The 16,056-nt window shown below is 36.8% G+C and overlaps 1 protein-coding gene across 1 annotated transcript in view; it reads left to right on the top strand.

The window, feature by feature from the left end:
• PARP8 (poly(ADP-ribose) polymerase family member 8) overlaps positions 1 to 16,056 on the top strand; it is a 200,283-nt gene that overhangs the window by 162,045 nt on the left and 22,182 nt on the right. The window contains exon 16 of the mRNA XM_023507640.1: positions 10,759 to 10,851. Within this exon, the coding sequence (XP_023363408.1) occupies positions 10,759 to 10,851 (93 nt within the window). The remainder of the gene's footprint in view (positions 1 to 10,758; positions 10,852 to 16,056) is intronic.

The raw sequence follows: 16,056 nt of genomic DNA, 5'->3' as shown, positions 1-16,056 counted from the left end.
GAGTAGTAAAATTTCTTTATATAGTCTGAAAAATGGATCCTTACAGATATATGATTTGCAAATATTTTCTCCTATTTGGTAGGTTGTCATTTCATTTTCTTGATAATATCATTTGACACACAAAAGTATTTAATTTTGATGAAATCTTATTTATTAACTTTTGTCCCTTGTAGTTTTGATGTTGTGTCTGAGGAATCATTCAGAGTCACATAGATTTACACCCAGGTTTTCTTAGAATTTTATAGTTTATAAAATATAGTTTTATATTTCAGGCACTGATCCTTTTTGAGCTAATTTTTGTGCATGGTGTCAGACTGGGATCCACATTACTCTTTTGTAGGTAGATATCCAGTTTCCCCAGTACCATTGGTTGAAAAGATATTCTTTCTCCATTGAACTATCTTGGCACTCTTGTTGAATATTGTTTGAACAAAGACATATTGGTTTATTTCTGGACTCTTATTAATTTTATTTCCACTGATCTGTATGCCTATCCTGATTAATGTAGTTTTGTTGTTGAGTTTGAAATCAAGTAGTACAAATCTTTTTATTCTTCTTTCACAAGGTTGCTGAGACTATTGGCAGCTCCTTGCATCTCAGCATGAATTCTGTGTTTAACTTGTCCATTTCTGCAAAAAAGGTAGTTAGAATTTTGATAGGTTTGCATTGGATCTGAAAATCAATTAGGGGGCTATTGCCTTTTGCTGGAGACTGAACTTTTGCATCCTCCCAAAAGTCTTATCTTGAAGTGCTGATTTCCATGTGATGGGATTAGGAGGTAGGGTCTTTGGTAAGTGATTAGGTCATGAGGGTGGAGCCCTCATCCGTGGGATTAGTGCCTTTACAAAAGAGATCACAGAGAGATTTCTTACTCCTCTCACCTGTGAGGATGCAGCAGGATCTGTGTATGTTCCTACTATGGTACTGATCTGTGAATGAGGAACTAGGCTCTCACCAGACACTGCATTTGCTGGCAGCCTGATTTTAGACTTGCTAGTCTCTAAAATTGTGAGGAAAAAAATATTGTTCTTAAGCCACTGATGGTATGGTACTACATTAGAGCATCCTGAATGGGTTGAGACACCATATTAACAACATGACCTTGCCACCCATGACACAGGATATCTTTCCATTTATTTAGGTCTTTGGAAGTTTCACTCAATGTCCCTCTTTCCTTTTTAGTATTCAAGTCTTACACTATTTTTTTGTTTGTTTGTTTAGCAGACCCTGGCCAGGTTCGAACCCACCAACCCCGATGCATAGGGCCAGCACTCTAGCCATTGAGCTATGGGCGCCCAGACCCAAGTCAGATTCCCTTTATCAGGTTGAGATGAGTTCCCTTCTAGTCCTAGTTCATTGAATATTTTTTTAATCATAAAAAAATTTTTGTTTGCTTGCCATTTTTGCTTTTTCTATGCCTCTTGATATCATCATTTTAAAAGTTCTATTAACCAGTTGTATCATATTGACTTTTTATGTGTTGAATTTCTATTTCTGGGTCAAATCCCAGTTGGTAATGTGATATAATTCTTGTCTGCTGCTGGATTTGGTTTGCAACTTTATTCTTGGGGTATATGGATGTATAGTTTATTTTTCATGTGATATGTAGTATCTTCGTCTATTTTCTGGGAAAGTTTATGCCAAATTTTTGTTAATTCTTAAATGTTTGATAGGATTCTGCAGTAAAATCATCTGGGCCTGGAGATTTCTGTTTCAGAGGCTTTTAAATTTAGGGATTCAATTTCTTTATTAGTTATGGGGCCATTCAAGAGATCTTTTTTATATTGAGTGAAATGCAATAATTTGTGCTTTTGGAAGACTTGGTCTGTTTTGCCTCAGATGCCAGATTTATGGGAGTCGAGTCCTTATTATCCTTCAGATGTCTGCAAAGTTCCAGGGACGTCCTTTGTTTCATTCCAGATCTTGTATATTTATGCCATCTCCTTTTTTCTCTTTGTCACTTCTGCTAGAAACTTGTTAGTTTTATTTATTTTTTCAAAGAATGGATTCTTTCTTTCATTGGATTTCTCTACTGTTTTCCTCTTTCAATTTTGATTGTTTGTTTGTTACCATTATTGAAAGTGGGAGTATGGAAGTCTTCAGCTATTACCGTTCAATTGTCTGATTTTACCTTCAGTTCCCTAAACACCTGAATCATGTATCTGGGGGCAATCTGTGGCTGGGAGAATATATGTTTATAAATGTCACATCTCCCTGATGTTTGACCTTTCTTCATGGTCTTCATTGTCTCTAGCAGCAGTTTTTGTCTTCCTGTCTGCTTTGCCTGATATTAGTGTCACCTCTCTAGTCTCTGCTGGCTACATGGCTATTCCTATTCTGTGCTTTTATTTTTAACTTGTGTCTTTGAAACTAAAGAGAGTCTCTTATTGGTAGCAAATTATTGGATCCGTTCTTCTCTTTATTTTGATAATCTCTGCAGTTAAATGTAATTACTAAAAAGAAAAGTCTTCTGCTCTTCTGTTGTCTATTTGTATTGCGTCTATTCCTTTGTCTCCTCCTGCCTGTTTCTCTGTGTTAAATTGATATTTTCCAGTGTACACTTTAACTTTCAGGATGTAACATTTTAATCTGTTTTCTAGTGATTTCTTTAGGGATTGCAATTAACATCTTAATTTTTTTTTAAATCTAATTATTCCTAACTTAGTACCAACTTGATTGTACTAATGTATAAAACATTGTTCCTCTCCTCACCTTATGCTGTTATGTATAAATATGTAAACTCTGTCTTTATATTGTATGCTTATCAATATAGATTTATAATTATTGCTTCATGTTGTCCTCTAAAGCAGCAAAAAGTCAGGTGAAAATATTAAAGTATCAATATATTAAATATATGCTAATATTTTTTAAAAATTACATTTATGTGAATTTCTTTTATATTTACTTACATAGTTATCTTTACCCAAGGCCTTTATTTCTTTGTGTGCACTATCTGTTGCCCTGTCATTTTTAACGTGAAGAACTCCCTTTATTGTTTCCTGTGGGAAATCTCTGCCAGTGATGAGCTTTCTTGCCTTTTATCTGGTCGTGTTTTAATTTCTCCTTTATTGGTTGAAGGATAGTGGTGCTGAACATAGAATTCTTGGACGACAGTTTTTCTTTATTGTTTAAATGTCTCCCTAGCACTTTGAATATGTTATCCCACTCCTGTCTGGTATTCACGATTTCTGATGGGAAATGAGCTGTTTTTTCATGGAGGAGTCCCTTGTATAGCGAGGAGTCATTTTTCTCTTCTTGCTTTTATGATTTGTTCTTCGTCTTTGTAAGCAGGTCTTAGCATTTTGATTATGGTGTGTGTCTGTCTGTCTGTTTCTTTGTGTTCACCCTATTTGGAGCTTTGGGGTTTCATGGAAGTATACATTAATTTTTTTATGAACTTGGGATGCTTTAAGCCATAACTTATGTGAATATTCTTTCTATATCCTTTCTCTTCCCTTCTGAGGTAATTTCATTATCTGTATGTTTGCATGAAAGTGTCCCACACATCTCTAAGAGTTTGTTAATTTTTCTTCACTCTGTATTCTTGCTGTTCCCTATGTTAGGGAACTTTCATTGACCTGTCTTCATGTTCATGATTCTTTTTGTAATGCTTGCTCAAATCTGGCATTTTTCTATCATTTCTATCATTTTTCTATTATACTTTAAAACTTTTGAATTTCTATTTGGCTCACTTTTATAAATTGTGTTACTACCCTCTTTATTGAGAAATTGACTTTCTTTTCTTTATTTGGATAGTTTCCTTTAGCTCTTTAGACATTTTTAAAACAGCTGACTTAAAGTGTTTAGTAAGTTCAGCTCCTCTGTTTTCTCTTGGATCCATCCTATTGGTTGACTTTTTTCCTGTATATGGACTTTACTTTTTTATTTTTTTGACTCTCAAAAAAAACTCTTGGGCTCAAGCAATCTTGTTCCCCTCAGTTTCCCATGTAGCTGAAACTACAGGTGCCTGCCACAACACCTGGCTAATTTGTTCTACTTTTAATAGACACAGGGCCTTGCTGGTGTCAAACTCCTGAGCTCAAGCAATCCCCCTACCTTGCCCTCCCAGATGGCTAGAATTACAGACATAGGCCACCATGCCCAGCCCATTTTAGGTTTTAAACAAGCCAGTACATTGTACCACATCTGCATAGCATAGCAGGCAAGGTCCATGTTTTGAATTTGAGGAACAATAAAATGTAGGTAAATCTGAAGATAATTGCTGATCTAATATCTGTTATGGTTAACAGGTGAGACAAGACTGTTGGAGCTGTGTGCCAGGTGCTGTATGTGGATATTTGGCATGTTGCTCCCTTGTTTACCTTCCACAAAACTCTTCTGGTGTAGGTATTTTTGCTCCCATGGTGCAAATAAGGAGACTGAGATTTATAGAGGTTAAGGAATTTGTTCAAAACTACCCAGAAAATACAGGAAGAAGTTGGGCTTCGAACCTAATTCTATCTGATTTCTTCTGAAACTCGGTATCATAGATGCTTCCTGAAGTTTTGATAAGTGGAAGGCAATATGCCAGGGTCTGTGTTAACAGTTTTTAAGAGAAAGTTGTCTTCCTTTTGGAATATGTATTTGAAAAGATAAAACACAAAACTTTGAAAATGGTAATTCTGTTAGAACTTGTTTCTATTTCAAAGTTTATACATGTACAAACATGTATTAGACATGTATTAAAGCCATTTTAAGAACATAATCTTCTGAAAGGTTTTATGATGGATCTATTTTGTTGTTTTATTGTCGTTGTCATTTGTTTGTTTTGGGCTGGGGCTGGGTTTGAACCTGCCACCTCTGGCATGTGGGGCTGGATCCCTACTCCTTTGAGCCACAGGCGCTGCCCTATTTTATTATTTTAAGAGAAACATATCTATGTGTGTGTGTGCGTGTATATATATGATTCTTGCAATCATCTGTATGCCATTTTTTTGCCAGTCAACTTTTCTGTCAGTAATGGAATGTTATTCTGAAATCCAAATTAACTAAATCAACATCTAAGTATTAAATAATTATGCAGTTTTATTTTCATTTGATACACGGAATGTGTAGTTATGGTGAGAACGGGGAGAATCTTCTGAACCCCTCAGCCTTATCAACTTAAGAGAAACGTTTTTACTTTGTCTGTGTCCGTGTGGTAATCTTGGTCTGTTGCTTGATCTGTAGCAATCCCATTTTCATTGCAGAAAGTAACAGTAATGTTGTCAATGGCAAATACTTTCGGATATGAACAGGTGTTCAGAGTGCTTTACGTGCAGTGTCAAATTTAATCCTCATAATAACTCTGTGAGGTAGGTATTATTATTATCTCCACTTTACAGATGAGGAAAATAGCTGGTGCCCTACTCCTTTGAACCACAGGCGCCGCCCAAAAGAAATGTTTTTACTAAGTTGGGTGCCCTCCTTTTTTTTCATTCTCTAACTTTCTTGTATTGATGTTGCAATGTGTTTTTCTATAAACTTAGGAATTTTATATATATATATAAATTAAACATATAATTTCTTATGGGGTGTTAACTGATTCGTTGGCTTTTCTTTCAGTACACATGATGCATTAAAAGCTATACTAAGTCTGGAGTTAATAATATAAAGATAATAGATAATAACCCAGTTAACGATGTAAATGTATTACCTAAAACTTGGTTTCTATAGAATTCTATCCCTAACTTTTTTTTTTTTTTGCAGTTTTTGGCTGGGGCTGGATTTGAACCCGCCACCTCCGGCATATGGGGCCGGTGACCAACCCGTTTGAGCCACAGGCACCACCCTGCCTAACATTTTTATTACATTTGTTAGATCTCCCTCATATTTTTTCCTCTTTCTCCAAACCTAATGATTTTAAAATGGCATAAATCCTCTTTAACGTTTATTCCCCACCAAGTCCTAAAATTTTAGACTCTGCTTTTATACAGTCACTCTACTCAGAAATCCAGGTTAGCATGTCACACCGTAATACCAGGAACTAAATTACTTACAGTAGAACCTCCATAGCTGACCACCTCCCTGCATTGACCACCGCCTTAAGTTGATCTAATTTTCAGAGACCAGGCATGCACCAAGACAAATATCAGGATAGCCGGCCTAGTTCCTTATGTTGACGACCTGTGCATGTTGACCTGTTTGTTCTAGAATCTTGGATGGTTAACTTACAGGGGTTCTACTATATTTAGAAACACTCCCGTGCTCCAGAGTTTACTTTTATTTGTAAAGTTGTAAATGTCATTGCCAGGTTTGAGTCCAGACACAACACTTTGATTCTGCACAAAACTGACATTAACATCAGGGTAATTATTCAGAGTCCTAGATTTTCAGGTTGGAGGTACAGTTGGTACTCTCATCAGAAAACTAAACCCAAACCAGATGAGTAGTTCTGTCCATTTTTGAATCGGCTAGAGTGTTCGTACAGCAAACAGTTTTAGAGGTACTTCTAAAACGCTGATTGTTGTCTTCATCAAGTGTTTTTGAAAACTACAAAAACAAGGATTTATTGCCAGAAATACTGCAGTTGAATTGGCTTCTAAATTCCTAGCTCCCTTAAGCACCTCCCTCTTGGGTGAGTGCAGTTGGTTTTCTTATTGGCGCACACTAAGTGTCAGCTGCCCGTCTCTGCTAGGGAAAACCACGTGGTTGTGTGAATTGACATTCCCGGGAAGGCAGGCCTGTGCCACTGATACTTGGCAATTGCTCTGCGTGTCCGTGGTTGACAGACTTTCCCATTTTCCACATCGACATCTGATGTGAGAATTGTGATCTCATTTTCTTCCTTTGCCGTGGGAAAAGGTCCTTCATTACTTGCTTTGACTGGTTTAATCAGGCCTGGGATTCTAGAGTGCTGATTCCTAAATATATTTGCAGACGTCTTTCACCCACTTAAGCGTGATGCCCAGTTCTGTTGAAACAAAGACAACCAAGAAACCTGAGAATCTATATTTTTGTGTAGTCAGCCTTCCTATGGACCTTGGGGCAGATGTTTCTAATTAAGGATTCTATTTTCTGAGTGAAATTAATAATATCCAGTTATAATCCGGTCACAGTTTAAGGCATTCTCATGAAAATTTATGAGAAACTTGAGCATGAGGGTAAACCTAGGTATGTCACATTTTACTTTCTAAGAGTAAAACAGGTAGGTTGTTTGCATTCCAGTCACACTTTAATATTTAAAGAATGGATGAAAAAGCATATTCTATTAACACCTCCCCCGTCACAGAAGTTCAGAAACACAAACCATACTAAAATAATGATTATGCCCAGAAACTTAGTTCAAAAGCAGAATTTCTTTTAAAAAAACAATATCCAACTGAACAGAAATTAGTTATAATGTTCAAGCATCTTTTGTTGTATGTGCCAAATAGGGGCCTCCATGGGTTCAGGTTTAATTAGACCCGATCCTACCTTACTGCGAATCTGCCTTAATTGTGATGGGATTTCTGGCTCTCTTAATGGATGGTGAACCTTTCTGTGCCCTGAATATGTCCTTTGACCTCAAACAGAACCCCAAACATTAACCATAAGACTGTGAATATGGAGAAATAAAAGACTCACAAGTTTTGTGGTCCTAGAAGATATTCATATAATTATTTTCATATTTTTCCAACACCAATTTTAAAAACAGAAATTTGTATTTACCTTGCTTGTTTCTTTTTTAGTAAGAATGATTGAAGCAATAACTTCAGAGTTTTGATAAAATATAGATATGCAAATAAAATATGCTTCAAAGAAAACTATTTTTTGTCAGATACTTAATCTTTGTATCACATTGAGTCAAAGCAGGTAACAGAGATGGCTTTAGGTTGTCTTCTATTGGTTATATTTAAGCAGCTCTCCATCCCTCCAGGAGATTTTATAAACCTTATCTCACTTGGTCCTGGTCTAGACTTGAAGAGCTAGGTATTATTTTTATTCTCTTTTTACAAATAGAGAAAACCAAACCACACACATGCTCCACCTGGAACAAGCTCCACTTTGATACTATTTTATACATGGGCCTCATGTAAGGTATTTTGTTTGAACAAAAAGACCATGGCAGAATCATTTGAAAAACACTCACTGATACCTGGCTTATCTCTCTCTATAGTTAGATTCTTTAGAGTCGTATCATTTCTATTTTCCGTAGAGGGTAATTTAAATTCATTGAAAACACAACTTTTCTAAAATACAGTTGGTAGTTCTAGAATACCCCTTTGGGCTTAAAAACATTTTTAAAAATATGTTTTTATTGCCCACATTTAAATTGCTTTTAAACATTTTTTTTTAATTTAAATAGCTTTGATTTCAAATAAACCTAGAAATATATCCATCATAGCCAAAAATTTCTGAAATAAATCTTCAGAAGTAGATAAAAATTACCCACGCTTTTAAATGATCCCTAATGAATATTATGTAGCAAATATGTACCTGTTGATAATAGAAGGACTTGCCATAGATTCACAGTCTCAATTATTGAAATTTATTCTTCAAGGTAATAGAATTTTATAATATACAATATTCAACTTTCAAATTGAAACTAATAGATGTGTTCCAAATTTGAATTGATAATGTACACACTTGGTTCTATTTAGGCGTACATACTTTGCATTGATTGTAGCTCTTAAATGACTATGTGCTGTTTGAATTGATGGCAGCGATTGCTGGGCTAATAAATACATGGGTCTTTAAGAAAGTTTGGAGATACACAGAAAAATTAAGAAACATAAAATCTTCATTTGTTTCCAGATGAAGCCCTCTCCCAACACCGAAAAGCTAGTTGAAACTTGCATAGGTGAATCAGAAAAGATACTGTCGACTGTGTTTTGGGGTGTGAAATAGTGGACCATAACATAGTCTGTCCCAAAACTTTTGTAGTGACCCAGCAGCAGAATTTGTCAGGGTGAGGGATTGAATGGGAATCAGTTTAACGTGGGATAAGGCTAGTCCACAATTTAACTATGTTTCATTATGAAAAAGTGACTCAGTTTCTTTTCCTTGACTAACATATTCCTCTGTGAGCAGAGACCACCTAATCTTGACCACTTCTGGCAGTTTGAGAACTTTTTTTTAGGGCACCGCCTTGTGTTGACATTTTGAACTTCTCTCAAGTGTGGGTAAACAAGGAGCGTGGACTACGACTCTGCAAAAATAAGTCTAAAAGTGCACACATGCCTGCCTCAGAATTAAACCGATTTACATCTTATATCCTGAATACGCCTTGAACCTTTCAGTAAAAACAAGCAAAAGATAAAAGAAATTGTTACTTTTTAATAAGTTAATTTGTTCTTTTTTCTTTCTTTTAGAGATGAGTCTCACTTGCTGAAGTGTTTTATTTCATTTTACTTCCCTTGTTTAACAGTTTGGTACCAGAAAAGTGGTTTCTCTGGTTATGTTTCCCAGAATGAGTGTGTATACATACGTGTGCACATCCATCTGCACACACACATACGTGCAAACGTAGATACGTACATATTTAGATGATCACAAAGTAAACGTGATTGGTTATTCGGGGTTCAAATGAAAGTCAGTCACACCTCATTTTACTAAACGAGCCATATCCTATTATTTAGCTTTGAGGCTGATAGATTTTAGTCTCCTAAAGGTGATGGTTATTCGACAAGAGCGTTATTAAAAACATAATGCCTTCTGTGTCATTATTTATTTCCTCAGCGTACTTTGGGCAACTGGTCGTGAATAATTTCCTAGAGCTCTTTATGATATTCAAGGCTTATCTTCTGCTTGGATTTTTGTTTCTAGACAGTTCTAATTGTATTCAAACACCAGTACAGCATTTGGCGCTATAGTAAATACGCAGTTGCTACTCTGATTTCAGATCATGCCACACTCTCAGCCCCAGAAAGTGAACAAATTTAATATTCCCAAGGGAAATTGAGGGTGAGACCTGTACACACATAGATACACACTAATAATAGAAGAAGGTTAATGCTGAAGTACCAAGAGTACTAGGAATTTTATAATATATAATATTATAATTCTCATTTCCGATATGAAGGATGTGCAGAATGAGGCTGTGCTTTCCTACTGGTTAACCAGTAGACCAAGTTGTCCTCGGAAAGAAGGCAGCGCAGGAGTAGTGGCACTCACAAATGCCTTTGTCCGCTGTGCAGAGGCGCTGTGGATCGCCTCGTGCTAGGCTTCATCAGCTACCTAATGCATTGTAACTCGGGAGATAAGATAAATCAAAAGGATGACACTGTATTAGATTTGAAAGATGAGAGCTCTTCCGAAGTAATTGCAGAGTGTATATTTCAGTGCTATTGACTTCAGGAGGTTATTGAAGTCAAAAGTCTTTGCAACCAAACTAATCTTTCAAGAGATGGGTAGCAAGTAAGCAGGATCACACTTTTTTCCTCCAAAGGAAATTTCCTGGGAAAAGGTGGAATTCTCCCTCGTACATTTGAACCATACCATTTTTGTGTTTAATCTCGTCTTTTATTGTATCACCAACTTTGGTATTTATTTTAAATGCAGCTCACGTGCAAATGCATATTAAGCAGGAGAGACGGATTTTCTATTCAAGGATATTTTCCTCTGTTGCGAAATTGTTTTGAGCACAAGGGCCTGAAACTAACTGAAATGGGTCATTTCTGATGCTCATTGTTGCCAGAACTTAAGAATTCATTCTTTATTAAGTAAAGTAGTATGATTTCCTTTTTATAAAATGTCCCAAACTTTGCATTTTCTGTTTGTTATGTGAAACGTTATAAATTAAATTTAGGAATGGAGAGAAGGCAAGGATGTCGAAATTGATTGCTCTGTCTTTTGCAGCCCACTGTGTGTGAACGGGAGCTGTGTGTATTTGCTTTCCAAACCCTGGGAGTAATGAACGAAGCTGCTGATGAAATAGCAACTGGCGCTCAGGTAGTTTATGTGACACTTCATCGTTTCACATTTTGATTTGAAAAATTGGTTCCAGTCCATTGGTTAACTTTACCCCGCTGTTCCTTGGGGAAGTTTTTTGGTAGTTTCTTATTAAAAGGAAAGCTAGCATTTGATGTTTTTTTTAGATTTCAACTAAATTTTCTCTCCTCATTTAATGTATGTTTTGCCGTTTTGCAATTGCCAAGGGGAGAAATTAGACCAGGTTCTACTGTATGAAAAAGAAACGTATTTCTTCCTTCCATGGTGAAGTTGAGATATCGAAACCCTCCTATGTGCTTTACGTAAACCGTATCTGTAAAGGCATACTACCATACGGTGGGAGCCAATTTATTTTGAAAACTTAGGTGAAACATAATAGGCAGAGCCTATAATAAAAAGATAGTATTCAGTTTTACAGAAGCAATGTGCATGAGATTGGAAGAAAAGGAATTCTGTCAACATTGCAGTGTTTTTTTCACTTAGCCTGACCAAACTACCAATTCATCTATAAGAAAAAAGTGGAGAAAACGTTTCAAAAAGTTAATGAATGTTAACTAAGAGAGGCTATACCAACCGTATCTGGAAGCATCTGGAATGGTACAATGTTTTAACACAATACGGTATTGGCAAAAAGTGGAACGGCAGCTCAGCACAGTATGGATCAAGTTATAGACAAATTGAATACACAGGGTGAACGGAAAGGGCGTGTGCAGTTTAAAATAGTTTAACATAGTAAATTGCACACGCACTTTGTGTGTTAAAGTAGGTATCGTACCTTCCCTTACCAAAGAACTATAGGTGGGAGCAAATAACCTGCAACGGTTGGGACTTCAGTTCAGCTCTTTACCTTTCTAACTATTACTGGAATTTCAGAACTTGGTCTTAAATTTGCATGGAACAACAGATTTCAATGGCAGCTTACTGAATACAGACCAGAGGACAGTAGAACTGAGTGTGCATAGTGCATCAGGTGTTTGCTTCTATGCGGTTTATAAATCATAAAGGGAAATATGAACAGCTTTCTATAAACATGCATGCTTTGGGTTTTACTTGAAACAACAGTGAAGACTAAAGCATGAGAGAATTTCACAATCATAATTACATAAAAACTCAAAAAACTGAGGAAAAAGTGAAGAGTGTAACAGATTTAATAGAGGAAAAGATGCAAATTCATAAAACATGGACGTATAGTTCAGTAAAGGGACATAGGAAAATGTCAGCTGGAAGCCAGGAATTCCCAGCCTCTTGTTTATAAAATTCACAAAGGCAGATAGGAAAAATGACCGTGCAGCAGACAGACATATCGTCGTTCTTTCAACAAGTATGGAATGTCTACTGTGTAGTCGGTGTTACCCCAGAGGAAGGTACAAGAGTTCATTAAGATAGATGACAGCCTAGACCTTATGGATTTACGTGTCCCTGAACTTCATTATTTTACTGATTAACGTGTGATGCATTTACTCGATGATATATTAAGGCCAATATTTTGTATATAATTTGATTACAAATAAAAATAATTCAAACAGTAGAGAATTAGTCTTAGTCTTATGTGGCATGGAAAAAATTATTCCATGACTAATACCAATTTAAAAAGTACACCTTGATATGACTCCTACATAAATTTGTGTGTTTATGGCACTAAGAATCCCCAAAACTAAGAAAATAACTAATATATACTTAGAGGATTATGTGGAGACTCTTCTTCTTTTCTTTTCATCCTTTGAAAGTAATACTGTTAAAAGCAAAAAAAGACACAAATATACGTGCTATTTTATAGCTATGTACAAATAAGTAATATCTTACAAGGGGTGGCTGTATGTGTGTGAATATACATACCTGTATATTTACAAGTATGTATGGATGGATGTATGTATTTGCATATATCTTAAAATTTCTTCAAGTAATCAACTTACAATTTGGTGATTTTACTGGGTATGAACTTCTTTTCAAGCAACAAAATTTAAAGCTAGAAATAAATTATTGATTAGAGGGAAGATTAGCATCATGCTAGCAGTAAAGTAGGTTGATAAAAATAATAGGTGGCCTTTTCTCCTTGTAATAGTTATATCTCTAAAAATAATGGTTCTCAAATAAAAAGAAATATTAAACTGTACATGTATAATGACAGTTATAGAGCACAAATGTTTGGTCAACTTAATTTAGTGATTTAGCTCTAAAGATCAGACAACTCAGTGATTTCTTCTTCAAAGACAATATTCTTTTCACTGCTTTATGTTTTTAAAGCGGATTCCCCTACATTCTCATCATAATCTCCTTTTTCTAAACAGAAGAAAACTCTGCCTCATTTGTTTCATTGCGTCAGTTGACCCCTGAATTTTAAATAGAGTTCTGGGGGCTGCAGTGACATTGCTCAGGACCGGTGCAGGAGACTTGCCTGGGATGATAACAGTGTCCTGTGGTTCAAGCAGCCACCATTCCAGGCCTCCAACTGTTGCTTTAACCAGAACAGTTCCATTTTATTTATTTATTGTGCTCACATGTAAGATTTTTAAAAAGATGACTATGCATTGTTTGACAACCACTGGTTTACAATTCTGAGCCCACTGTCTTTTTCCTGCTGCACTGTGTATCGGGCAGCTACCCTGGCAGGGCCTTTTTTTTACCCATGTGGACCTCCTATCAGTAAAATGCTAATGATTGAATTTATCTCATTAGCAGAGTCCTGAGGCCTTTCATACCTGAAAGTGGGGGGAGGGGCATGGGGTTGCTCAACCAGTTGAATTGCAAGTAATATCATGTCCTTCGGAGGCACCTGATTCAGTAAACCCACAGACCTTTCATCTTCGCTTGTATATGGTACAAGTGCTTGCTTGAATTTAATATTTCTTTGCATTCCTGCCTTAAGTATCTTAGTTATCCTCCAAATTGCTTGTTCAATCATATTATTCAGTCTAAAAAGAATAAATGTTTATCACTTGTTGTGTGTAATACTTATCATATATGCTAAGGTACTAGTTAGAATATTCAATTTTTATTTATTTATTTTTTGGCCAGGGCTGGGTTTGAACCTGCCACCTCCGGCATATGGGGTCGGCGCCCTACTCCTTTGAGCCACAGGAGCCACCCAAGAATATTTAATTTTTAAATACTGGAATTGGGGAAATAAATCATTTGGGCTAATGGTAGTTACATGTTGTCTTTTACTTCTTAAAGTGGATGTTCTACTCCATGAAATATTGAGAAAAATTGAGATTTGTATATTGAATACAAATCCAGATAGTATTATATGAACTTTTTCTTTCTTTCTTTCTTTTTTTTTTTTTTTTTTGAGCCAGAGTCTCACTATGTCATCTTTGGTAGAGTTCTGTGGCATCACAGCTCACAGCAACCTCCAACTCTTGGGATTACATGATTTTCTTGCCTCAGCCTCCCAAGTAGCTGGGAGTACAGGTGCCTGCTACAATGCCCAACTATTTTTTTTATTATAGTTGTCATTATTGTTTAGCAGGCCTGGGCCAGGTTTGAACCTGCCTGCCTGGTGTATGCGGGTGGTGCCCTAACCACTGATCTATGGACGCCAATAAACTTTTTCTTCATTAAAAACTCTAATTTCAGGCCTAGCATGGTGGCTCACATCTGTAATCCTAGCACTCTGGGAGGCTGAGGTGGATGGATTGCCTGAGCTCAGGAATACAGAGACCAGCCTGAGCTAGAGCAATACCCCCATCTCTAGAAATAGCTGCATGTTGTGGCAAGTGCCTGTAGTCCCAGCTACTTGGGAGGCTGTGGCAATGGAGTGAATCACTTGAGCCCAAGAGTTTGTGGTTGCTGTGAGCCGTCTTGCTAGCAACATAGGGGTGACACAGTGAGACCTCGTCTAAAAAAAACAAAACTCTAATATCAGCTTCTGCAACAGACAACTATAAAATCATAGTGACTCAATGGGATATAATTTTATCTATCACTTTCACACTGTCTGGTTAGAATGTCTGATAGGCCACTTTCTATGTGGTGACTAAGGGACCTGGGTTTCTTCCATGCTGGTCTCTGCTGTTTTCTGTCCCTGGCATGTGATAGCGGGGAGAGAGGAGGGGTAGAGAAGGTGCACCTGTCTCCTCACCACTGTAAGGCTAGAGTAAAGCTAGTCATAAGAGCTGATTCAGGTGAAAGAGGTGGGAACGTCCCTTTTCTATTTGGACTTTTATAATGCTTCAATGACATACCGTAACATAATTTTTAAAGGTTTATTTTTTTAATAAGAGTATATCAGTCCATACCCACCCCCCCCACACACACACACAAGTGTCAAAATGGTTGTTGAACTGATTTCTTCTTTCTCAGGAATTCTTGTTGGGGGTTTTATTTCATTAGAAATAAAAGAAGAGTACCTGGGTTAAGATGCGTTTCTTTGTGGTAGAAGGAATTTAAGGAGAGGAAAGGAAAACAAAACAGAGTTCTGTCATGTCCTCATTTTATCTGTAGCTTGGAATCTGCCTTATAGGGTACCTATGTAGGGATGTACACACACACACAGATGGAATAGTGTGTCGGAAACATGAGCTGTTTCGGTTCTAATGTTTTCTGAATGAGTTCTGAATGTGTATATCTATCTACTTAGAGCATGTTGTGTTCTGTGGCTCAGGGTTGCTCATTAATTATTTTAGGTCGTTGAAAATTGGGTATCCTGTGATGGGGTGGGTGTGTCTTGTGAATACACACACAATGGGGTGAGCCCTATTGCCGTTGGGTTACGGTGTCCCTCTCATAAAAAAAAATCAGGAGAATCAGACATTGTTCCACTCTTACTGTGCATTTTTTTAAATTCCCTTTTCAAAAACTTTCCCCAAATACCTCTCCGTACAAAGATAGGTATGTGTGTGTCTCTGTATATTATATGTGAATATATATTGCTGCCTTAAGTCACTTGTATTTACACTATAAATATGACCGTTCAAGTGGATTCCCTCCATTTGGCCACTATCAGTTTTCTTGATTCAGCTGCCAGATATATATTGTTTTGGGAACTGGGGAGAGAAACCAGACTCTTAATCGCTGTGTGGCACTGCCTCTTGGTAAACTGTGCGGAGGGATCACAGGATAACATAGGAATAAAGCTGCTGGGTTTAGCATATTAAAAGTCATTAACGTTCTCTGACAGAGGAAGGAGGAAGCGGCAAGATGATGTCAGGCACTTGGCTATTCTAGGAGCGCGCCAGATTCTTTTTCTGCGTGCGTGGCTTCCTC

The sequence above is a fragment of the Otolemur garnettii genome, unplaced genomic scaffold (assembly GCF_000181295.1).
Source record: "Otolemur garnettii isolate 467f Iridium unplaced genomic scaffold, OtoGar3 scaffold00005, whole genome shotgun sequence".
Lineage (NCBI taxonomy): Eukaryota > Metazoa > Chordata > Mammalia > Primates > Galagidae > Otolemur > Otolemur garnettii.
Note: the sequence above shows the minus strand (reverse complement) of the source record. Positions and strands in the feature narration are given on the sequence as shown.